This window comes from Anolis carolinensis, chromosome 1 (assembly GCF_035594765.1).
Source record: "Anolis carolinensis isolate JA03-04 chromosome 1, rAnoCar3.1.pri, whole genome shotgun sequence".
NCBI lineage: Eukaryota > Metazoa > Chordata > Lepidosauria > Squamata > Dactyloidae > Anolis > Anolis carolinensis.
The window spans coordinates 259,732,678-259,758,892 of NC_085841.1; the positions used below are offsets into that span (position 1 = coordinate 259,732,678).

Consider the following 26,215-nt stretch of genomic DNA (forward strand, 5'->3'; position numbering starts at 1 on the left):
CCAAGTTACAAACATCTGACTTACAAATTACTCATAGTTAAGAACAGGGATGAGACAACAGGAAGTTGTAACTAGGAAACCACCTCTTGAATATTTTTCACCTAAACTATGGAACTCATGGGAGTGTCATAGGTTTACGGGCAATTTAAAGGTACACAATGTTTTTCGATCTTAGGCCTTAGATTGGATCTTGAGACAATGCTGAAAAAGCTGTTATTATTTTTACGTAAAAAGACCCGATATGATCATGGCAGCTTATTCAATTCCAATAGGATATAATTCTTCATGAAATTTCTTTTCAACAAAGCAAGAAATAATTTTCTTCCCCTATTCAGATCTTAAAGACTATTCATAATTTGGGACTTATGCAGTGCAAAATTCCCATTGGATTTTCTGCATGGAAACAAATATTTTGACATAGAAATATGAATTATTCTGCAGAAAATGCTGTTTTTTTTAATAAAATTGAATATTTCAGAATAAAAATATAGCATCTCAACTGTGTGTAAATGTTACACAGAGCTAATTCCCAAACACATCTTTGTGAAGCTCTGCTTGTTTTGCCCTGGGATTTTTGGATCCATATTCTTCTCTCATTCCCTGAATTAGAGTAGGAAAAGATGTGAGAAGCAAGTCAGCTATACACTGGATGTATATCAAAGCTGCAGTGACTTCAAGATACATTGCTTACTGGTCACTTTTGATAATAAACCTTAAGAAGGAAGCAAAGGACTCAAACCTTACATTGACCCAGGACTGGGTAGTCCATAGACAGAGGAAATGGGCTCCTCCCCAAGCTACCCTCCTCTAGAGGAGCTAGAAAGTTACAATGCAACTGTTCTGGAAAATAACCCAGCGAAATTGCAGGTTCTGCAATGTGCCTGAGACAGATTTCACCCACTTTACTGACAGAGGTAAAGGACAAAATCCTGACATATTCAGGGAGACTAGTACCTTCTGCTGCACCTCATATCAGAATAGATATGTAGGCATTGTAGTAGAACTATTTGGTTATATATACTTCTCTCCTTTAATACTTAGCCACTACTCTATTCACCCTCCTAGAGGATAAAAAGGTAAGCATTTTCCCAAGGGGAGCCATACAAAGTGAATAGAAATAACTGTCCTCTCCTGTCCAACATAGGATAGCTTTTTCTCATATGATGCTAATAAAAAGGAACCAGGTTCTTACAGTAAATATATCAACAACTTTTGAGGTCATGCAGCGGGAAGGCTGGTGCTGCCTATGAACCATCAGCTGAGCACCTGCAGTTTGCAGTCAAGATGTATCAGTATTTCACAGAGCTTTGTCAGTCCATCTATATTGTTAAAGTCTCAAGTAGAGCTCTCTCAGGTTCTGGTTTTAGAATGACAGCAGCTAATTTCATGCATGACTTGGATTGGAGGTTACAGCAGCGCAACCTGAAAGTGCAAGACAAGTTGAAATAAATATGAATAAATTTTAGGATATTACATTGGATTTGAAAAAGAAACCCTACTTTTAAATATGTTCTGCAACAAATTTAATACATTCCAATGAATTATTTTGGCTTCCTCACTGGCAAGCAGCTTTCTCATCATGATCATATGCATGAACTTCCTTGTTAGTATGGATTGCTCTGTGGCAGAACATATGCTTGCTTGCAGAAGGTCACAGATTCAATCCTTGACATGTCTAGTTAACATAGGAGCCTCCAGTGGCGCAGTGGATTAAACCCTTGTGCCAGGTTGCTAATCTGAAGGTTGCCGGTTCGAATTCAACCCGGGAAGAGCATGGATGAGCCCCCTTTATCAGCTCCAGCTCCATACGAGAACATGACAGAAGCCTCCCACAAGGATGGTAAAAATATCAAAACATCCAGGCATCCCTTGGGCAAAGTCCTTGCAGAAGGCCAATTCTCTCACACCAGATCCGACTTGAAATTTCTCAAGTCACTCTTGACTCGAAAAAAAAAATCTAGTTAACATTAGGTATCTGATGACATATTTTTCTGAGGTTCTGGAAAGGGGATGCTTCTGGCAGGCAGACCCAATTTCATACCATTCACTGCTGGTTTTGTTTTGGTTACACCATCATGCAGTGTTCTCTGACCATGGAGCATACTCTCACCCCACTTTTTGATGCCTATAAACTATGTTGGCAATCAAAGGGAATGATATGGTGATAGACCAAATATTTTTGACATGGAATAAGGCAGCTTCCAGTGGTTCTAATATTCTAAAGATTATTGGGAAATGTTCTTTTAAAGGTCACAAATGTTAAACTGTTGCCATTTCTTTCTTAGAGTGCGATCTGTGCTTGTCTGCCATTTGACTAAACATGTACGGGAATGTGCTATAATAGTCTTCACCTGCGCACTTTAAGCACCCATTATTTTTGGGCTTCCTTTAAGACAGTGGTTCTCAACCTAGGGTCCCCAGATATTTTTGGCCTACAACTCCCAGAAATCCTAGCCAGTTTACTAGCCGTTAGGATTTCTGGGAGTTGAAGGCCAAAAACATATGGGGACCCCAGGTTGAGAACCACCGTCTTAGGAGATGACGTTCTGACCCGATTATTATTTTGTGAAATGACATGAGATCATCCTGAATAGCAGACAATATTCTAATTTGGGCAACTGTGGAAGATTTCTGAGTAAGGATATGAAAAAAAAATCAAGTATTAAGTATCAAAAATCAAGTATCAAGTATTATCTTTTCGGAAGGCTATGAGAGTCTATGTAAAAAAATACTGTCTGGCTTTTTTTTTTTTTTGCACAGAAAACAATGTGTTGTATAGAGAAAACCTTTAAAATACATACGCACAATCGTTTTTGTGCCAAACATTTTTGCTTTAAAAATTTCCTTTAAATTTTGCATTAAAATTCCTTTCCAAAGCACTATTATTGAGAGGCAACAAACAAAAACAGATATTTTGTGACTTAATTGTTTCAGAGAGCTGTTTTGACATGTCAAACCATCACTTCTCATTGAGGACTTAAAGAAATGTCAATATTTAGCCTTCGTGGTCATGGCCTCTCCAATGACTGTCAGAAATGCTGATTTGTGGCTTAGAGATAGCAATGCAAGCTGAGAGCACTTTGCAGTAACTACATCATTTTGTGGCACATTAAGACTAACCTCTTATTTTCCATACGCTTTTTGCGACTGTAGACTTCTTAATCAGTTATTCCTGAAAAGTGTTAATTGTACATTGATGTGTTTATGGGCATTGAATGTTTGCCCTATGTGTGTATAATGTGATCCGCCCTGAGTCCCCTTCGGGGTGAGAAGGGCGGAATATAAATACTGTAAATAAATAAATAATAAATACATCAGCCTAAGATGCTGGCTGTCATTTGTGCAGGAAGATAAACCCGATGATAAAGGTAACATGTGCTTCCTTTAAGACTAAGAGGGAAAACTGGAGAAACACTCACCGAAGTATCTGTAGGCTGCAATTGGGATGCCTGAGTGCTTGCAGAATTTACTTACTATTACTTCTCATAGATCACTATGTTGTAAATTGAATTCTCTAAAGTAAGACACTCAAAGAAGACAACATCTCTGAAGTTACACCTCTTCAGCCTGAGGAAAACAAATATAGATTGCCAGCCAGACTAATCTTATTGCTTGAAAGCAAAATCATCAGATATTTAGTTTACTCTCTTTGAATGATGCGATAAAGGCTTATTAATAAGATGTGTCAGGGGACAGTTTGGGCAAAGAAGAGGACTTAGTCCAAATACGTAACAAAGTTGTGTTGTCGAAGGCTTTAATGGCCACAATCACTGGGTTGCTATGATTTTTTCCAGGCTGTATGGCCATGTTCCAGAAGCATTCTCTCCTGACATTTCACCCACATCTATGGCAGGCATCCTCAGAAGTTGTGAGGTATCATACCAAAGTTATCTTTATTGCACTTCGGATCTTTTGGTCCTTCAAAGAGGAAAGGTGAGTTTTCATCCACCTTTCCATTAAAGTATAAGCTAAACAAACAAAATTGTAAGTTGAGTATGAGAAATTGTTGGATTGTATAGGTAAAGGTAAAGGTTTTCCCCTAACATTAAGTCTAGTCATGTTTGACTCTGGGGGTTGGTGCTCATCTCCATTTCTAAGCCGAAGAGCTGGCGTTGTACCTAGACACTTCCAAGGTCATGTGGCTGGCATGACTGCATGGAGCGCAGTTACCTTCCTGCCTGAGTAGTACCTATTGATCTACTCACATTTGCATGTTTTCGAACTGCTAGGTTAGCCGAAGCTGGGGCTAACAATGGGAGCTTACCCCATTCCCTGGATTTGAACCACCAACCTTTCGGTCAGCAAGTTCAGCAGCTCAGCGGTTTAACCTGCTGCGCCTCTGGGTCAATGATAGGGAGCAGTATTTAGAAATTTAAGTCACATGGGACCAAAATGCTATAAAATATGTAAAGTGAAAGGCCCAAAGAGTCTTTAGATGTCTCCATTAATTTGGGAGCCAGTTCAGATAGGTGGATTGATGAATGGATGGATAGATAGATCTTGTCCATTAGCCTTCTTTAAATGATGGAGAAGTGGATTGAGTTTACATAACAGTTCATGGAATCATTTCCTTCTGCTTCCTGATTCCAGGACTGACACTGTTGCGTAAGACCATTGCTTATTTCAATAGATCTTTATGTCAATATTTGTTGAATAAGAACAGTAAACATTAAACATTTTGAAGGGAAGCCAAAATCTAATGGTCAAAGGTCAAACCTTTTGCTGTCAAAAAAGTTTAATTAAAACATTTTTCTAACTTTGGGAATAACTGTTCCCAAATGCCAATTAGTTATTTCTTTCATGTCATTTGTACTCTGTTGATCACATTCTACCCAGGGCAAATTCTACTAATGCTATTGAAATGTATTAATTTATAATAAGCCCCAATCTGGTGATTCCACTTACAGTGCTTTGCGGTGAAGAAGCAACCAATGAGCACCTTTCTACCATTAATGACAAAGTGCTTTCAAATTAGAGACGGTCGTTTCTTCAGTTTGGGGAGGTTGCATTGGACTCCCACAGTCCTTCTGAGGTCACACTCCATTTCACTGCTACCTAAATTTTGTAGCAACTGCAATAGCTCTATGATGTTGGAGGGTGAACAAGCGTACTCTAGTTCTAGAGAAGTCTTTAGTTCCACAGTGGTTCTCAACCTATGGGTCCCCAGATATTTTGGCCTTCAACTCCCAGAAATCCTAACAGCTGGTAAACTGGCTGGGATTTCTGGGAGTTGTAGGCCAAAACACCTGAGGACCCACAGGTTGAGAACCACTGCTTTAGGAAGAGTCTCATAGGATTTTAGATGAAACAGAGACCTTATTAGCAGGTTGATTTTTCAGTGCTAGGAAAGGAAGGTGGGTGCAATAAGGAGAGGGCTCAGTATTGGCTGGATTAGAAGAAGACATCCGATGCATTTGAATGCAGTTTGATATCACTTGGACTGCCATGGCTCAACGCAATGGAATCACTGGAGTTGTAGTTCGTTGAGGCACTAGCACTGTTTCACAGAGAAGACTACAGGCCTTGTGAAAATATAATTCCGGGATTTTATAGCACTGAGCCAAGGCAGTTCAAGTGGTGTCAAACTGCATTCATTCTTCAGTGTGTAGGTGCACCCTAACATAAAGAAACAAATTCGCTTCTTCAAGTGCAGCATTGATCAGTTGGTAAGTGGCTGTGACTTTTCCGGGCTGTATGGCCATGTTCCGGAAGCATTCTCTCCTGATGTATCGCCTGCATCTATGGCAGGCATCCTCAAAGGTTGTAAGGTATGTTGAAAACTAGACAAGTGGGGTTTACTGTATATATTTGTGGAAGGTCCAGTGTTCTTGTCTGTTTGAGGCAAGTGTGAATTGTGCAATTCACAGCATTGAATAGCCTTGCAGTTCAAGGTCTGTCTGTTTACTGCCCGGGGGAATCCTTTGTTGGGAGGTGTTAGCTGGCCCTGATTGTTTCTTACCTGCAATTCCCCTGTTTAACTAGTAGAGTCTCACTTATCCAACCTTCGCTTATCCAACGTTCTGTATTATCCAACGCAGTTTGCCTTTATTATTTATTTATTTATTTATTACATGCATTTATACCCCGCCCTTCTCCCCAAGGGGACTCAGAGCAGCTTACATTCTGCCACGAGGGCCAGCAACAAATATACTATAAAACAAAACAATTAAAACATGATAAAAACATGATAAAAATGTGATAAAAAGTATATAAAAATTAAAACGCTGCAAGGCAGTGATATTACACCATCCTCAGTCATTCACTACTGCTACAATTACAGATTTGCGACCCAATTACATCAGCCAGTGAGCTTATTCGCTGAATGCCTGGGCGCAGAGCCAAGTTTTTAGTTTTCTTCTAAATCCCAGGAGGAAAGGGGTTTGCCGGATATCGCTGGGGAGGGAGTTCCACAGCCAGGGAGCCACCACCGAGAAGGCCCTGTCCCTCGTCCCCACCAGCCGCGCCTGCGAGGCAGGTGGGATCGAGAGCAGGGCCTCCCCGGAAGATCTTAAGGTTCTAACAGGCTCATAGGAGGAGATACGTTCGGATAGATAGGCAGGACCAGAACCGTTTAGGGCAGGGGTCCTCAAACTTTTTAAGCCGAGGGCCGGTCCACAATCCTTCGGACTGTTGAGGGGCCGGATTATCATTTGAAAAAAAACAACAAATAAATTCTGATGCACACTACACATGTCTTATTTGTAGTGCAAAAACAACAACAATGAAAGAACAATACAATATTTAAAAATAAAAATAATTTTAACCAACATACATTTATCAGGATTTCAATGTTCCCATGTGCTCCTGCTTCTGGCCAATGAGATAGTCAAGTTAATTAGGGTTGTTGTTGTTGTTGTTGTGTGCCTTCAAGTCATTTCAGACTTTGGGTGAGCCTAAGTCTAAAATGTATTTATTTATTATTTATTTATTTACTGCATTTATTTACTACATTTGTATCATACCCTTCTCACCCCAAAGGGGACTCAGAGTGGCTTACAAATTATATGTACATACAATATATTATATTATTAGCATAGCACAATATTAGCATTATATATTACTTTATTGAACTATACCACTATACTGTAATATTATTAGTAATATTATATGTAACATAGAATATATAACTAATATTATTATATGGTATTATTATTAGTGTTATATTGTATTACATTATAATATTATTATCAATATTATATGTATATCCAATATATTATATTATAAAACTGAGGGCGGGGGTCAGGTAAATGACCTCGGAGGGCCGCATCCGGCCCCCGGGCCTTAGTTTGGGGACCCCTGGTTTAGGGCTTTGTAGGTCAAAACCAGCACTTTGAATTGGGCTCGGTAGCATATCGGCAGCCAGTGGAGCTGGCTTAGCAGGGGGTTTGTATGCTCCCTGTAAGCCGCTCCCATTATTAACCTGGCTGCTGCCCGCTGCACCAGCTGGAGCTTTTAGGGATCTTTCTGGCTGGGCATTTTGAAGGCCCCTCCCCTAAACTACAAGCTCGGGGATTTCAGGAGGGATGCACACTTGCTTTTAACTCTAGTGCAGGCATGGGCCCTCCAGGTGTTTTGGACTTCAACTCCCACGGGAGTTGAAATCCAAAACACCTGGAGGGCCGGAGTTTACTCATTCCTGCTCCAGTGTAACCCCGAGACTTCCCTTCCTTCCGTTGCGCCTAAGCCCAGCCCCTTCCTGGGCTTTACTTCGGTAGCTGCGTCTCAGCCAATAGCCGGCCCCGTCGTGGAGGCGCGCGCTGCTCATTGGACCGCGGGGAGTGACGTTGTTTGAAAAAAATATTTCAACGGCGACAAGCCTGGGCTGCGGGCGTTTAGAGCGCGGGTCGCTGTTAACAGTTGGCTGCGGAAATTTCGCCTCTGTAGGCTTGGATCCGCAAAGCAGCAATGGCGGGGAACCCAAGGGGTGAGTCCCAGGGAAGGCTTTAAGGGTCGCCCGCCTCCGCCTCGCATCTTCCTTTTGTGCACAGCGAATCAGAATGGGAAAACTGGGTTGTTTGGGACTTTGGGGTGTTTGCGTGCCTTGGGGGGTATCTTCACGGGGCAATTCATTCAGTTCGGTACCGCATGTGATAGCCACTCCTTGGCTTCCTGATGATCAAAACATTCTGCCCCCAACGTTTTGGATATGCGATGCTCAACGTATTGTGGTTGTTAGACTTTAAAGCAGGCATGGGCCAACTTGGGCCCTCCAGGTATTTTGGACTCCAACTCCCACCATTCCTCACAGCCTCAGGCCCTTTCCTTTTTCCCCCTCAGCCGCTTAAGGAAAGGGCCTGAGGCTGTGAGGAATGGTGGGAGTTTGAGTCCAAAACACTTGGAGGGCCCAAGTTGGCCCATGCCTGCTTTAAGGCATATTCAAGGAGTGTTACAGTTAGTGCACCCCTCCTTACTCACTTCCTCATCACTTGTTAATGTTGGAAGAAATGTGCTCCATTTGTTGACAGTTGTGGATTTTGTTCTTCTGTCATTTTAAGGTCTATGCATAAATCATGGATCTGTTCTCTAAAATTTTAATTGTGCATTCTCAAGTGTATAAAAAACTGTTAAGGTATAAAGAAAACGGGTCAGGTTTTGCAAGCATCAGCACCAAGGTGGATCAGTGATTCTCAGTCTTCGGGTACCCAGATGTTTTGGCCTTCAACTCTAAGAAATCCTAACAGCTGGTAAACTGGCAGGGATTTCTGGGAGTTGTATTTATTTATGTATTGCATTTATATACCGCTTTTCTCACCCCTAGGGGAGGACTCAAAGCAGTTCACAGCATAATCAATAACAAAATTAAATGCCTCACATATGTAAACATAAACGATTAAAACAACAACATTTAAAACTATGGAATAAAAATGATTAAAATTATAAAACTGTGATAGCAATCACAGGTACAACACAAAACATTTAGGCCATTGTATCAATCCAGGGTGTTTTTCCATATTTTTGTCAATCGCCAAATGCCTGCTTGAATAACCAGTCTTGACTTGCTTCCTGGGGACCCACAGGTTGAGAACCACTGGAATAGAATATGTGTTAAGCGAAAAAATCTCATTCTGGTGGTCATTATATGCAGGTGCTTGTTCAGGCCAGTAAGTTTGGTCCACACCTAGTGGAGTATAACTGGATGTGTTTTGAGATACATGGTGCTCTCTCCCTTGGGAGGTGGAGAAGCCATGCTCTCTGTGTTTATGTTATGCATGCAAGGACTTTGTTCATTTTGTTGCTCTTCAGGATTTATTTTTGATGTAATGCCACAAGTTTATGTTTTTGATTCTGCTGAATAAGTAAATTTATGTTTCCTCTTTCATCTGTGTGAAGCTACTGTGTCTTTGTTGTTGGATCAGATTCCGCATAAACGTCAACAAAAGCTACATTGTACGGGATGCTGTGGCCTCAATCTGCTCAATTTTATATTATTGCTTCCCCAAGGGCACTTGGAGCCCTGAAGTGCGCAGTGGGTTAAACCACTAAGCGGCTGACGCTGCTGACCGAAAGGTTGGTGGTTCATATCCGGGAAGTGGGGTGGGTGCCTGCTGTTAGCCCCAGCTTCTGTAAACCTAGCAGTTCGAAAACATGCAAATGTGACTACATCAATAGGTACTGCTCTGGCGGGAAGGTAACAGCACTCCATGCAGTCATGCCTGCCACATGACTTTGGAGGTGTCTATGGACAACACCGGCTCTTTGGCACAGAAATGGAGATGAGCACCAACCCCCAGAGTCGGACATGACTAGAATGCCAGGGGAAAACCTTTACCTTTTGGGAGCTCTTGGTGGCACAGTGGATTAAACAGCTGAGCTTCTGAACTTGCTGATTGAAAAGTCAGCAGTTCAAATCTGGGAATCTGTTGCGGTTACTGTCAAAAATTATTTGCGATAACATTATAAAGCAGTCCAAGAAAATACAATAATGCAATTAGTGGGGAAATACTCAACAGTTTATAGCTAGGAGAAAAGCAAATGAAAAATCTGTTTCAAGAAATACTAAAAGTAAGCCAGCACCGAGACTTGGTGGTATACAAGAGGGGTGATTGTTTCATACGTTGGGTACCATTAGGAAAAAGACACTTCAATTCCTTGCTGCCAAATGAATATCTACAAACTCTAGCACAGTCAATAATACTTTTTTTCTGGAGATTGTATTGGGATCTGTCAGTCATAATCTCCTTGTCCTTGAAATGGGATACAAGATGGTTAAAAATGCAAAATAAAACAATAATAATAATACATATTTATTTGTATCCCACTTTTCTCCCTAAAACGGGACCTAAAGCGGCTCACAACATTGTGTAAAATAATATAAAACAATGTACATATATAAAACACAAACTATAAAAACAATTTTACAATTTAGAGATAAGTATACATATTTAAAAACATTAATCTAATACAATTATTGCAAGCTACTCAACAAGACAGATAAAAGTTAGCCTTCCTGTCATTACAGCTCAGTGTCTTCATCAAAAGCTTGCACAAACAGGAAGGTTTTTAGCTGCTTTTTAGAAACAAAACTATTAAAAGACAGGCAAGAAATATCCACAGATAAAATACAGATTGACAAGCCAGAAGTATTCCTACGTAGTGATATCTTGGCCCTTGATTGTGCATGTGCAGTCAGACCTCTATATTTGCTAGGGTTAGAAGCACCGGGCCCCTGCAAAAGTGAAACACTGCAAATAAAGACAGTGGTTTTTTATAGATATATATATATACACACACACACACACACACACACACACACACACCTAAGATAACACCTCTCTAGCAATTTCTGGATTCTCCAGTGTGACTGAAGGAGGTTGACCACAGGCTCCTTATACACTGCCATATAATCCAGTTCTGAGTAGATAATCTCGATTATATATGCAATGTAGAAGGGGCCAAGGACTCACTGGAAAACCTTGAAATTCCTTGAGAGAACATTTGAATAAAATCTGTGAATAATAAATCCTCAAAAGTCAAAGCTGCAAATGTTGTGGGCTGATCATATAAGGCATTGTATGCTACCAATATTTTACATTTATTTCTGGAGTTAACTAGTATAGCCAGTAGGGAATTCTTCATCCTTACAGCAATAGATGTATGATTAGGGCCCCATCTGTGTATCTCAGAATCTGATCTCAGATTATTTGCTTTAAACTGGATTATATGAGTCTCCATTGTCAGATAACCTGGGATAAGAAGATAATATGTGTAGAAGGGGCCTAGGTTCCTGACTAGGTTGCCTTATCTAACAGAGCTTCCAAACTGTGTGTCACAACATGTTAATGTGTTGGCTGCAGTGTGCACGTATGCCACAGCAATGTTACAGGAAATAACAAAATATTGGAAATATATGTTACTATCTTATAAATTGTGTATTTTAAATATATAAATGAAAGGTTTGATGAGATATGTTGCATCCCCAGACATTTCATTATTACAACTTATGTATGTTTCCATGTCTCCAATTGGTTAACACAGGCATTACTGGCTGTGAGGAATTGTGGGAGTTGAAGTCCAAAACACCTGGAGGGCCGAAGTTTGCCCATGCCTGGGTTAACACCTCCAATATGCTAGTAAAGCTGATTTACCGTGTTGCAAAATGATGAATGTCTAAAAAATGTGTCACCAAAACAAAATGTTTAGAAAGCTCTGCCCTATCGCTTTCAGACACACACTACTTTCAAAATAGTTATATTTGACTTTAATTTAAAGTTAGGCTGCTGGCACTTGCCTGATTCTTGAGTATTTCGTTTCAACACAATCTAGTCTGTTTAAGGTTGTTTTGCTAAACCTTAGACAACATTATCAGGTATTTCTGTTACTTGAGCAAGAAGAACCTCTTTGTTTGTTTTTTGCAGACCGAGCAATGCCGAAGATGGTAAGCCTCATGAGGCTGGAAGAAGAATCGCAGAATCTATGGAGACAACTTCTTGATAATGTTGACAAGACAGACTTTTTGTGGATGGAGGAGATTCTTGAAGAGGCGCAAAAGATGTTCAGCAGGTAAAATCTCACAATATGCTGGGAAAGGTGCCAAAAGCAAATATTTGGTTCTTTATATGTGTTGAAACTAACTGTTCCAAAACTGAATGAAAGATTGTCATCCTGGATATATTAGCTTTAAATCAGAGAAACTAAATCCTTTCTAAATTGTAACTAACTGAAATCAATATTTTTCTTACTGGTATTGGTGGTCATAAGAAAACAGACTGGTTTGTAACTGAATTGTTTTTAATCAGTCTAGAGGCATAATCCTAAAACGTTTAGCTATGCAGCCTCTAATTATATTTCATGGAATTATATATTTTGGTTGGTACTTTCTATTCACATTGCTTATTTGAAGGCTGAGGCCTCATCAAGACACTCCTTTTTAAGGACTGTTGTGATCTTACGTTATGTTTTTTTATATGCTCAATTTTATGAAATATGAATATCATATCTGATGGCTGAAGAAATGCAAAGTATAATGCCACCAGATGTCTGTCCCTTAGACCAGGGCTTCTTAAACTTTTCCATTCATACTCCCTTTTGCCTGATAAATTTTACATGACTCCGGGTATATAGGTATATATAAAATAAGTATGAAAATCTAACATTTACTGATAAGAAATCAGCATTTGTAAGGTTTGCTAAACAGGCTGATTTTCCTTTTTATGAAGTACAGCTGACGCATCTGCATAGTCCACTGTAAACACTGCACAATAAATTTGTGTAAATGTCAAAAATAGCTACTATGTGGTGTTCAGAAAACTTATTGTTTCCAAATTTTTCAGTACCCCAACATTGAACTAAAGGGACCCCATTTGGGACCGGGAGCCACAGTTTAAGAAGCAGTGCCTTAGACTATGTGCAGAAAGCTTTCTCAAATTATAGATGAGTTTGGGTACATTGCCCAGGTCAGGAAACAGATAAGTATAGGTAAACATATTTTGGGTTCATCTACACACTGACCATTCACAGGATGGCATGGAGGAGCAATCCACCATGATTGGTTTAACCCCTGCATTTCACCCAGGAAAATCTGAGGTAACCCTTTACTGCGCTGCAGAAGATTTCAATTTTTCCACATTCCAGGGCAAAATTGGTTCCACAGGATGCATTGTAGACACCTGGTCTTGCTGACATGCTTTGTAGGATTTGGAGTGAGGGGTTACTTAAAAATGCCTTAAAGGCATGCCTGGCTAGCAGCGGAGCTATTTGACCAGGGAGGGATAACCTCCTGTGCCTATGGAGCGCTTGTAAGTATGTTTCTCTGCACTTGGAACACACACAAACACACACACAATGAGCAAATTGAGGCCAGAAACATACTCACCTTCCTGGGCTTAAAATAGTTCCATACCTTTCAATGTAATAACCTCCACAGCAAAACCATTTCCAAGATGCATTATAGTGTCCATGTATGTGGGCCCTTTGTTTTTGTAATACTGTATATCTAAATCTGAAATGCATCTTTTGTTACTGAAGTGTGTTAAAAATTGTAGCAATGGCCTAGGATTGTCCTGAAGGTGATTTAGAATGACGGCGTAATATCTGTCATTTTAACCAGAAGCTACTCAGGTTGCTCCTGACACGGAAAAAAAACCCTGTCAGCATGGCTCTTGATCTGCAGAAGATATTGTACCATAGAATAATAGCCAGGACACATGATTCTGGCCTTTTCAGTCCTGCAACATTTCATGCATGGATTGATTTTCAATAAGAAATAATTTAGCCATCTGTAACATGTGATAGATTATTTGTTCATTAAACAGCCTGGGCAAAGGCAATAACAGGCTGGGATTTCAACTGTTAATGTTCTTATGTGTCTATGCAGCAGCTTCAATGGCAAACAGTTGCTGATGCCCAAAACTCCATCACAGAAAAATCGCCAGAAAAAGAGTCGTATTTCATCTGCTAAGCACGACCAGTTTGTCAAAAAGAGGTAGGGTGGAATATTATATGGAGGTCAAGTTGACAATGAGTGATGGGATAATTTACAATTGACATTCTAAGTTGACATTTGGGGAAAATATTGAGATTGGAAGAAAGCCGGCATCATGTAATGCTTGAGTGTTAAAAAAAAAAAAAAGGTTCTTGAACAACCAGAGTTGGAATCTTCGCTTGTTCGTGGAAACTCACTAGGTGCCCTTGGGCAAATAACACATTTTCAACCTCAGGAAAGTAATGGCAAACTCCTTTTGGGGGAAAAATGTGATGGGGCCACATCAGTTACCCACACAAATCAGTGCTTCTGAAAACAACTGGGAAACTTTGTACAGATTTATTTGGATACCAAAGCTTAATGCTCCATTAAGATTCAACTGCACACTGAAAATTCCAGGTTCTGATCTATCTGAAATTTCTTTGACCTTAGAAGGGTTTTGAAGCTTACCTGCTGTCTGCAGTGAATTAAAAATTCTTCAATATATCTACTATCTTTTCTGAAAAGAAAAGAAATAAAGAAGAAACAGTGATATAAGATAATGGTGCAACTGCCTGTCCTTTAAATATCTTGTTTTACATGTATAGAGCTTTCAGACATTAACAAACTACCAGTTTAGTTCTCCATGCATCAGATATCATGTGCAGAAGAAGGCAGTAATGGAAAGCCTCATTCAAGTCTATACAAAATTTCCCATTTTGATCATAGTGAGATTTACGAGTGATGTGTAATGTGTGAGGTTGTGGGTTCATTATCATGTTGGGACTGACAACAGCAGGATTTTGTTAAGTTTCATATTGAAACATCTATCAGTTCAATTAATGAAAAATGTATCAAAAACTTCATGTAGATAAATAGAGAAGTTGGTACTTCTCCAAGATCTTCCAGGGAGGCCCTCCTCTCACTTCCATCTTCCTCACAATTGGGTCTGGTGGGGACGAAAGAGGGGGGCCTTCTCAGCCATGGCCTCCAGACTCTGGAAATCCCTCACCAGGGAGATTAGGTTAGCTCCCTCGCTTTCTTCCTTCAGGAAACAGTTAAAGACCTGGATGTTTCAGTTGGCCTTTGGTTAGACAGTCATTAGATAATCAGTCCCAGATGGTATTATTCTATCCTGTATTTTATTAGGTCCTTATTATCTATGCACTTAACTCATTATTTTATTCTTGCATTGCTGCTCCAGTTTCTCCACCTAAGTAGATGATAGAACTGCGCCTGGTGGTTGACTGATAACTATCAACTGTTTTAGTATTCTTGTTTTATACTGTATTACTGTATTTATCTTTTATACTATGAATTGTATTTATATTGTTGTTTATTTTGTCAATGTTGTTTGGGCCTTTGCACCATGTAAGCCGCCCCAAGTCCCCACGGGGAGATGGTGGCGGGGTATAAATAAAGTTGTTGTTGTTATTATTATTATTATTATCTCGTAATATCTATTAGCTTTACTTTTCAGTACACTTGTACCCTATCATTTTTCTGACAATGTCTTCCTTTTATTAGATTATCAAAAAGAAATGGTAACCAGGCAAGTCTGCAACATGAAAGAGATCTGACTATTTTTGCAGAGAATATATCACCTTGTTGCCGTGTGACTAGGTCTCGTGCTGCCAGGTCAGCCAGGACCTCAGAAAATTCTGTTCAGAAAGCTACTGTTCCTTTAGCTAAAGGGAGAATAGCACTAGTGGAAATTAGTGCTAATGAGAGGCACAGTGCTGAATTGCACTTTAAAAAAACACCACCCCCGGAAAAGAAGGTTTCACTGAGCATCCCATTGTCATCTCAAGAGACCTCTACAAACAGAGAGCAACCTCTGTCCAGAGTTTCTTTGATTGTGATCCCAGATACCCCTGAAGCACAAATAAAAAAAGAGGGGCGAGGAGCTTCCAAGCTGAAAATTGCTAATGGGTCAATTGCCAAAACCACTAAAAGTAAAGAACCCATCACAGATGAGAAGACTGCATGTGCTCAACAACAAGAGAATTGTCAACCTTCTGATATGGAAGTCAAGTTGAACCTCAGTGAAGATCCATGGACACCCCGAGTACCAAAAGAAAAACGTCAGTCAGTGCGGCGAAGCCTAATGGGTAGGCCATCCCTAAAATGCAGCACCTCTTTGGTTGCACGGTGCTCACTAAGTGCCAAAAGGAAAAGAGCTGTCCAGAAATCTATGTTGAAGCGTAAAGCATCCCAGCAGTCATCCAGTGCTTCTGGGCACCCAAGCTGTAAGTTTGTACACCATGAGATAGTATTACTTTTCTTCGCTCCCTCTATTTTATCTGCCTGTCCATTGATGTGTTGAATCAAAATGTTGGGAAACTGAAATTATTATTATTATGTTTTAAGTAACCATGGATTTTTCAAGGAAGAGAATCCTCGTGTTAAAATATCTGTCTCAGTTCAAGGTCTTTGAAGCACTTTCAAAAGTAGAAAAAAATGAGGCCTGATAAATAGAGAAAGTCTTAATTTTTGGCAGGTTTGAGTGAAATGTGTGCATTTAACTTGCTGCTGCATTCTGCAACATAATGGGAACCATTAGATTTCACAGCATTCACATTCTAATATTCTAGAGTGCTAATAAGAAACATGAATTAGGATAAGATGTGTTAGAGGACAGAAGTCTTTTTGAAATAGGAATCCACCTACTGATCTATGATTTCAGAATAATCACAGTTTGTGATATATAATTTTTATTAAATGATTTTATATCAAGTGTACAGGGAAAGAGTGAGAACATAATTTATAGAAAAGTCCAGAAAAGAGTAGAATAGATAGGGAACTACATCTAGAAAAAGAATTAGAATAATCACAATTTAGTCATATTTTCTACTGCAGCTTGCTCCATTCAAATTTCTCTCAAGAAGAGAGGTCTTAATCTAAGTGATGGATATAATGTGTGTGTAAATTAGGAAGAAAGTTGCTGGGTTTTTTTTCTAATTGTAGAGTTGTGTCCATTCACTAGTCTTGGAAAATATTTTCTTTTCTTTCAATTGGACCTTTTTTGTGCTTAAAAGCATTGTGACTAGCGTTGTAATCAAGATTCTACAGATCAAGAAAACAAATGTTTAAGTCTGTTACTAGTTTATTTTGTGTTTCCCTAACTTCCATCGGTTTTTTGGTTGGAAATTTAGAAAATTAGCATTTTGTTTCCCTTTTGGGGAGGACAGAACATCCAAACTGGATTGATTTGCTTGCTTCTCTGGAGGCATAAAACTGTGAGGTCACTCTAGCCCAGGGGTCCCCAAACTAAGGCCCGGGGGCCGGATGAGGCCCTCCAAGGTCATTTACCTGGCCCCCGCCCTCAGTTTTATAATATAATATTTTTATATCAGTTTTAATAATATAAAATATTGTATATACATATAATATTGATAATAATCTTATGTTATACAATATAATACTAATAGTAATATCATATAATAATATTAATTATCTGTTATATATTACATATTATATAATAGTATAGTGGTATAGTTCAATATAGTAATATATAATGCTAATATTGTGTTAAGCTAATAATATAATATATTGTATGTACATATAGCTGCTCTGAGTCCCCTTCGGGGTGAGAAGGGTGGGATATAAATGTAGTAAATAAATGCAATAAATAAATAACTAATTTTAGACTTAGGCTTGGCCAAAGTCTGACATGACTTGAAGGCACACAACAGCAACAACAACAATCTTAATTAACTTGACTATCTCATTGGCCAGTAGAAGGTCCACACTTTCCATTGAAATCCTGATATGTTTATGTTGGTTAAAATTGTTTTCATTTTTAAATATTGTATTGTTCGTTTGTTGTTGTTGTTGTTGTTGCACTACAAAGAAGACATGTGCAGTGTGCATAGGAATTTGTTTGGATTTTTTTTTTCAAATGATAATTCGGCCCCTCAACAGTCTGAAGGATTGTGGACCGGCCCTCTGCTTAAAAAGTTTGGGGACCCCTGCTCTAGCCCCTTCTACATTGCCATATAAAATCCAGATTATCTGTTTTTAACTGGATTATTTGGCAATGTAGACTAATACAGTCCAGTTCAAAGTAATTTATGTAGATTATTGGATTTGATAATTTGGATTATATGACAGTGTAGAAGGGGCTTCTGTAGGCAGAATACTCCTACTTGCCAATTCAGTTTTGTCCCTGCCTTCTCTCTATTGGCATGTTGTGGCTAGTCTCCGCTCTGCCCTTTTACTTTATTTGATTTCCCTTTGTTCTATTTCCTTTCTATCCTTTCAAAGGAAACCTTTTCTGCGTCCGCCTCTCTTGAGTAGCCTTTTAAAGGTCTTTTTCTTAGCCTCATTCATTCACCCCCTTCCTCCCTCATCTGTCTGGGTTGCTACATGGATAAGGAAAAATAAGTCTATATGTGGAGTTGTTTCCTAAAAGTACCAAATCCATCTGAACACATTTTACAGGAATTAAAACCACATACTGAGGATATGCATTCTTTTGCTATAAATTCCTTTTTCCAAGCCCTGTATAGTAGTCTCGCTTATCCAAAGTAAATGGATAAATAATAAATTAATAATAATAATGGATAAATAATAAATGGATAATAAGGAGATATTAAGGAAAAGCCTATTAAACATTAAATTAGGTTATGATTTTACAAATTAAGCACCAAAACTTCGTGTTATACAACAAATTTGACAGTAAAAGTAATTCAACATACAGTAATGCTATGTAGTAATTACTATATTTACGAATTTAGCACCAAAATATCACGATGTATTGAAAAATGCGTTGGATAATCCAGAATGTTGGATAAACGAGTGTTGGATAAGTGAGATTCAGGGCCGTAGCCAGAAAAAAATTTCAGGGGGGGGTGAAAATTTGGGGAGGGTGAACCCCTAGCACCCCCCACCCCCGCTACAAACCTGTCAATATCTGCTGGAGATAGTGCCTGGAGGGGACTCTTAATGTTTTGCGTCTCATAGATTTAGCATGGGGATTTGGTTAACCAGTTAAAATTCATGAGTAAACCAGATTTTTTTTAATAACCCGAAAAATTTCGGGGGGGGGGGAACCCCTAAATCCCCCCCCCCCCTTCGCTACAGGCCTGGTGAGACTCTATTGTAATTTGATATATGCTCATAGTTTTGAGCTGTTCATAACATTTTACACTCCTAGCCAACAATGTGCTGCAGTCTGTAACTCATTTTCCAATTTATTTGGATTTGATACCATTGGGAAGCAAACTCCACATATGAGTTTCTTGTGTTTTTCTTGCATAGGCCAATGTGGTCCAACCTTTAGTTACCCAAGGGCCAATCAAACTTTAGTATAGGAATTTGAAGGCCAGAAACATTCCAGAAAGTAAACGAATTCTTAAAAACTTAAAGCAGTAAGAAGGGTAAACGATTTTTTTTCCAAATGTTAAATTAAAATATTTTTCCAGTAAAAAGGGCAAGGGCCAATAGAAATGAATTGGTGGGCCGCATGTGGCCCGTCGGTTGGACCACACTGGCTATGATAGAAATGAACATATTTATGTTTCTTGACCTATAGCCCCAGCAGCTGTGCATTCAGAAGATGAAGAAACAGCAACCGAATCTACGTAAGTTGACTAAAATTTTCAGATTGTATCTAAAGTCTACAATAAAACTGCTGGCAACATTGTTCTCCCCTCTTTGCAGCCTTTTCAAGCCAACTCCCCAAGCTGCAAAAGCAGAATCACTGGGCTATAAGAGGGAGGGGGCTAAAGAAATGTGCTGTTGGATAAACTAACATCTGCTTGTGCACTGCTGAATGTAATCCGTTGACTTCTGAGAGTTCCAAATTCCCACATGAAAACAGGACAGCTGTTGAGCTTTTATAGGGCTTTGTGTAGTCTAATACAGAATGTGGGTAAGAGTTTAGCTGACAACGCTGGTCACTTCATTTCATTGCGTTAATGTATTTAGTGACAGAATGATAAAAAGGAAATAGTACTGTTTTATTTATATATTTATGTCTTATGTTTTTTCTCCCTAGGTCAGAGCTAGATCCCTCTTCTGATTCTCAAGGGGTAAGTTCTGAAAAGAGGTAAAGTAAAGCCTAAAGATATAATTCTATATTGTACCTCCTTACCTAGAAGAATCAGATTAATCTAATCTTTTTAAAAATAAAATAGAATTACAAGCTTGGTAGATGAAGGGAGTTCTATGGCTATAGCATAACTTGATTTCAGTAAGGCCTTTGACAAGGTTCTCTATGATATTCTCATGAAGAAACAGTAAAACGTGGGCTAAACAATGCTTCCCAATGCTTCCTCATCATCCTGGAAAGAAGTGACTAGTGTGGTACCACAGGGATCTGTCCCGGGCTATGCTATGGAATCATGGGAGTTGTAGTGTTGCAAAGTCTTTCCTCTTCTCTGCCAAAGAGTGCTGCTGTCTCACCAAACTACAAATCCCAAGATTCAGTGGCATTGAACAATGGCAGTTAACATATCAAATTCCATTCATTCTATGCATCCTTGGACACAGAGCAACAGTTTCAAATTGAGAAAAACACGCCACCTAAACATTAGAAAGAATTTGTTAGAGTTGTTCAACAGCAGCATTTGGACTCTCAGAATATGATGGAGTGGTTTAGGAAGCTGGGTATGTTTAGCTTGGAGAAGAAAAGGCTAAGGGCACATGTTAGCCACCTTTCAATATTTGAAAGGCTGTCACATTGAGGATGTGGCAAGTCGTTTTCTGCTGCTTTTGGAGACTAGGACATGAGCAATTCATTCAAAATTCAGGAAAATATTCTGCCTAAACATTATGAAGAACTTCCTGACCTGGTTGGCAGTGGAATATGCTGCCTCGGAGTGTAGTGGAGTCTCCTTCTCTGGGGGTTTTTAACAGTCTGGGTGGCCATCTGTTGGGAGTGCTTTGATTGTGTCTTGCTGCGTAGAATCATAGAATAATAGATGGCAAAGGTTTGACTAGTCTTTTCCAAGTATGATTCTATGATCATTATTGGAACAGGATTCATTTCTAAGTTGATACACATAGGTTTCTTCTGTCAAAGGCTGCTTCTTTAAAGGTGGCAGGCAAATATTCTACATAAATAAAATTATGGTTGAGTAGCAGGGACGATACCTGAAATCCACAGGTTACATTGAGCCTAACAGGCCATTTGTCCTGTTCACTAGAATTGCTGTATGGGAGTCATACAGCATTTGAGTATTACAGCTATCAGAAGTTCTCTTCAATAAACTGTGCTGGATTGGGCTTCTGGGAATTGTAGTTCAACAAGCATGAAGACTACGTCCGCTCTTGGGCAGTAAATAATCATATGACAAAACAACTAAACTAGAAAACTCTCCTGAAAGAGTGTTTAATATTTCTTTCTTTTTTAAGGTTCCTTGCATTCTTAATTTAAGAGTAAAATTGTTTTTATAACAAGTTTTGATCTGTCATAAGATTGTGTTTAACTATGTTTCACTTTATATGGGGCTATGCTGAGAATGTGTTTGCCTTACAGCATGCTATTGAAACCATGAGGACAACACCAAATTCACAGAAGGCCAGCATGACTGCAAATCTCCAGGCTCAAGAAGATCCGCAAAAAGGAGAACACAAGGGTCAGTGGATCAGGAATAATGGAGTTCACTGAGTAACGGAGAACTACAACTTGAGTTAAAAGAGCATCTTTAAGGAAGGGGAAGCTTGATATTTCCTAGAAGATGCTGGTTTGATAGTTAGGGGAAAGGATACATGTTGTTCACAGCTAGGACACAGATGGCGGATACACAGCCTTGTACATGTTGATCAGGTACTATTTCTCATCATTCCACATTTATATTCAAGCTGGCTGCTGCTGATGAGAATTGGAATCCACTGGTAGCCTTTAATTGTAGAATCTTGACTGAGTACTTACCTTGTTCTTGAAGTTGACTATGTAAAATGGAGCCAGTTGCTGTCTCAGCTGAAACTTTTGCAGAACTTTTTAAATCAGTGTGGACTGCTATGAATTCTAGAAAGAGATAGATAAACATGTAATAAAATCTCTACTATCATGTTTCACTAGGAAATAGTAATACTTTTCATTCCTTTTTTCTGGCTGAAAAGGTGAGTGTGTGACTATTGATGCCCTGGGTTCCCCAATTTGTTTTTTTTTAACTGTCTTACCTCTGAGACAAAGAAGAAGGGGGGAGATATCAGTGCTTGATTAAGCAAGGAAAGGGTGAAAAAAACCATTTTGGGACCCAAAAAGGGGTGCAAATATTATAGAATCAGAGTTGGAAGAGACCACATAGGCCATTTAGTCCAATCCCCTGCCATGCAGGAAATGAGCACTCAAAGTACGCTTGACAGATGGCCATCCAGCCTCTTGTTTAAAAGCTTCCAAGGGAGGAGCTTCTACCACAGTCCGAGAAAGAGAGTTCCACTGTTGGACAGTTCTCTTGGTCAGGAAGTTCACCCTAATGGGTGAATCTCCTTTCCTATAATTTTCTCAGACTCATTGCTCTGAGTCCTGGTCTCCAGGGCAGCAGAAGACAAGCCTTCTCCTTCTCCTTTATGTCAGCCTTTCAAATGCGGTAAAATATGGTATATGCCACCCAAATAATAGAGGAATAACTGCACTGAGCCTATTCACTTCCTTCATATACATAATCATAACTCATATATTTGAATATGTAACTTAATCAAAATTCAATTCTATTTATGGGTGAATCAGTTTTTAGGATTGCATCTTCTAAACATGGCATTGATCTGAATCTTCAGAAGTGGATGAACTGTTTTTCCCTTTATAATGTTTGCTAACATAAAATGTGTTGCTGGTTTTTTTTTAAGTAATCGTAGCCCAGTTGCTTTTCTTTGTTTGCCTTATAAACACTTAGGTAAAGGGATTAAAATAAGTTTTTTAAAAACCTCTGTAAAATAGTAAATTATAAGCATATCTGTCCTGGCAATTACAAATGTTCATCGTCTTGATGATACAGTTTTCACCTCATGCTTTTATCACATAAAATAGTTCAGTGACCAGTAACTGTAGTTGCTTTTCTCTATGCAGTGGGCAGCCCTGAAAAGAGTGAAGAAATTCGAAAACCATCCCAGAACGTTGGGTATGTTGTCTGTTGGGTCTTTTGACAAACTTCATGACCAGTATTCTTTTCTTAACCTTGGTATATTTACTCTTGTATCTATTGTTTGTGTATATGCCTGTGCATCACCTATGAGTAAGACTACCAGACCATTTCTATTTGTTTGTTACTGGGAGCAGGAACAAAGCTTCATTGCTTGTTATCTCACATGAGTGACAAAAAGAGTGACCCAGTCATACACAGGTTCAAAGTGTTGGAAAATAAGATGAATGGAGGTACAGGGAAAGAAAAGAATGGGAAAAACATAAAATAGTATTCCTCTTTGTAGTTGAGGAAGGGAGAATTTTCAGGCTGGGTTACAAATAAGAGATAATGCCAAATTAGGTTCATGGATTTGAATCCCCTTCTATGTAAGGGAGACTTGGCTCCTTCTACACAACTGTATAAAATCCACATTGAACTGGATGATATGGCAGTGTGGACTCAGATAATCCAGGACCCTTCCACACAGCCATATAACCCAGAATATCAAGGCAGAAAATCCCACAGTATCGGCTTTGAACTACACATATGCCATATATTCCTGCTCAAAGCAGATAATGTGAGATTTTATTCAGCTGTGTGGAAGGGGACCCAGTTCAAAGCAGATATTGTAGGTTATCACTAAGGGCCCTTAGTGAAATCGAGATATATCCTTGAGCTGACATCTTGGTTGGGTTGCTGACCTGAAGGCTGCCAGGTTCAAATCCAGAGAAGCCTCCCACAAGGATGGTAAAAACATCAGGGTGTCCCCTGGGCAACATCCTTGCAGACGGCCAATTTTCTCACTCCAGAAGCAACTCCGGTTGCTCCTGACACACACACACACACACACACAAAAGCTGACATCTTGCCTAAGGATTCTTTTAAGCCCCTTAAAGGACTCAGAAAGAAGCCAAGGGATGGAAGATGCGTGGTGCTTTCAAGAGGACCGATGATAGAATATTGTACTGGTGTGTTCTGTATAATGAGTCCTCCGTTAATTTTTATATACAAAACTAAATTTACAGGAGACAAGCAAGTTATAAAAGAGCGCTTGGTGATCTAGAGGATGAACAAGAGAAGCTCTCTCCACCAAGAAAAAAGGTTCCGTCTCCTTACCTTGCCAGCAAGGTGAGACAAGTATTGTATCCTAGAGAACATGTTAAGTTTATTAATGGTTTCCCAAGGACTGATTATATTTTGTACTCTTTAGGTTGTCCGGCCATTCAAGACATTCTTGCACACAGTGCAGAAGAACCAAATGCTTATGGGAACCCCAAGCTCTGTGAGCCGAAGCTGTACAGTAAAATCATTCCTCAAGCAAAACACTCCTTTAAGGACCACTCCCCAGGTAACATGAGATCTTTTTATAGGTGGAAAAGGGGGGAAGAGCAGCTTCTGAACTAAAATTTACCTGCTCAGGTGTAGTGCAGGGGGAGAAAGTAATAATAAATATGCAAATTGTCAGGGGGATTCTTGGTATGGATGGGAGGACCAATCCACAATGCCTGGGTTTTCCCTACATGCCAAACCTAACTAGCAGGAGCTCAATGTTCTTTTTCTGTTTTCACTATTATGTTTTTTCATCATTAATAATCTTGCAAAAGTCTTCAGACTTGACAGGCATTTTTACATCCGTTTCATTTAAAATTTATTTATTTATTTACCCCATTTATACCCTGCCTTCTCCACCCCAAAGGGGACTCAAGGCAAGGTTACATATGGCAACCATTTGATACCTCACACATACAAATAAGCTTAAAATAGGATTAAATAAAAACAATTCATATTAACGTTTAAAAACATTACATTAATATTAAAAAAGATCAATGAAAAGGGTTGGGGGTGTATGCAAACAAATGCAAAATTACTGTGTTTTGCCCTTTTAAAGAAAAACTTGATTGGGTTTAGGGACCCAAGGGACTGAATGATGTTAAGTGCTGGCATGAGACAGTGTGACAGAATAGACAGGCAAAGGGACTGATTAATTTTATTAATATTTTATCTATTTATAAGACCAAATTATCAAAATATGCACATTGATTTGAACTATTTTATCTTACCATTAAGATTCTGGCGTGTTTGTTTAATTTGCAGACTATGTATTCAGTATCCCAGCATAAGTCTCTTGAAAGTGGTGAAGTCCATTGCTGCTTCTTGGGTTAACAGAATGGTAGTACAGGTCTTATGAAGTGTAGGTAAAGGTACAGTTGACCCAGCAAAGCTTTATGGCAATAGGGTGGAATGCTAGATGCAAGTCTATTTCGGTCATATTGTTAACAATAGATATCGAGTTAACAATACGATTCACTTTTCAAAGGTATTAACTATATCATAACTTTCTCTTCATACAGGGAGGGTTTGTTGTAAGTAACAAGATTGATCTTAGATTAGATGTGTTTGCACATAATTAACAGTGTGTCATCCAATGGCATCCCTAACATGCATAGCAACATCCATTCTTTGAAGGGGCTGCCTGGCCTTTGCAACAAACCTTACTAAAATGTAGACTACTTGCACAATTTCTAGTGGCATTTCACTGTTTTCTCAATGTTGTACAAGAACCATGGGCATTTCATTTCAGAATGTGATTATTCATATTTATCATTTCATTCATCCAATGTTTCAGTTTATTTACACTACCCACTTAATTTAATTTAGATTAGAAGGATCAAGACAGGCAACAAAGTGCAAAAGACAAACTATAATATTATTGAACATTGCTTCGAGGAGCTTTGTTGTCTTTTTTAGATCTTGCCCATTTTATTTTAATAATGTAGCTGTTCATAGTTAATTCTAGTCTTTTTAGCTGCCCAGATCAACCCATCTAACAGTTTCTACCTGAACTAAACATACAAAAAAGGAGGAGGAAAATAATGTTGAAAAGTGCATAGTCTGCATCCTTACTTAGAAGTAAGTCCCACAGACTTCAGTGAGACTTTCTCTCCACCAAAATAAGTGTGTTAGACTCCTTCCTCAATGTAACAGTTGTATTCAGCAGATGTCTGCTTAGTTAGAAAGAAAACCCTGGCATGGAAGTTATTCAAGTTACTGGGAAAACTAATTGATTATTCCATTTTATATCAAATCATTTTGCTTATAGACCCTAGTAGAAATGTTAGTGTTTGTGTGTTGACAGGTTTGAGATCAGAAAAATAAGCTTAAGAAAAATATCCCTACTTCAAAAGGACTAATGGATCAATGTCCCATCTCACATTACTAGATTTGGTTGATACTTACCGGTATA

The 26,215-nt window shown here is 39.0% G+C and overlaps 1 protein-coding gene and 1 long non-coding RNA gene across 4 annotated transcripts in view; one reads left to right on the forward strand and one right to left on the reverse strand.

Moving 5' to 3' along the window:
- Nucleotides 1-1,264: 1,264 nt before the first annotated feature.
- LOC134295339 (uncharacterized) lies at nucleotides 1,265-7,704 on the reverse strand. The gene is made up of 3 exons (XR_010001884.1): nucleotides 4,906-7,704; nucleotides 3,420-3,567; nucleotides 1,265-1,422 (listed from the first exon to the last, which is right to left on the reverse strand). It is a non-coding gene; the product is annotated as an uncharacterized LOC134295339 (long non-coding RNA).
- A 64-nt stretch (nucleotides 7,705-7,768) lies between these two features.
- Nucleotides 7,769-26,215, forward strand: part of LOC134295336 (inner centromere protein-like) — a 40,839-nt gene continuing 22,392 nt past the window's right edge. For 2 of the 3 annotated variants that reach the window (XM_062967469.1, XM_062967471.1), the window contains exons 1-11: nucleotides 7,769-7,924; nucleotides 11,856-12,000; nucleotides 13,814-13,921; nucleotides 15,428-16,149; nucleotides 19,437-19,485; nucleotides 19,902-19,935; nucleotides 21,384-21,483; nucleotides 22,917-22,968; nucleotides 23,997-24,099; nucleotides 24,182-24,319; nucleotides 25,323-25,334. In XM_062967469.1, coding sequence (XP_062823539.1) covers nucleotides 7,906-7,924; nucleotides 11,856-12,000; nucleotides 13,814-13,921; nucleotides 15,428-16,149; nucleotides 19,437-19,485; nucleotides 19,902-19,935; nucleotides 21,384-21,483; nucleotides 22,917-22,968; nucleotides 23,997-24,099; nucleotides 24,182-24,319; nucleotides 25,323-25,334 — 1,482 coding nt within the window. In that variant the 5' untranslated portion in view covers nucleotides 7,769-7,905. The remainder of the gene's footprint in view (nucleotides 7,925-11,855; nucleotides 12,001-13,813; nucleotides 13,922-15,427; nucleotides 16,150-19,436; nucleotides 19,486-19,901; nucleotides 19,936-21,383; nucleotides 21,484-22,916; nucleotides 22,969-23,996; nucleotides 24,100-24,181; nucleotides 24,320-25,322; nucleotides 25,335-26,215) is intronic. The other variant, XM_062967470.1, reaches the window with a different exon arrangement.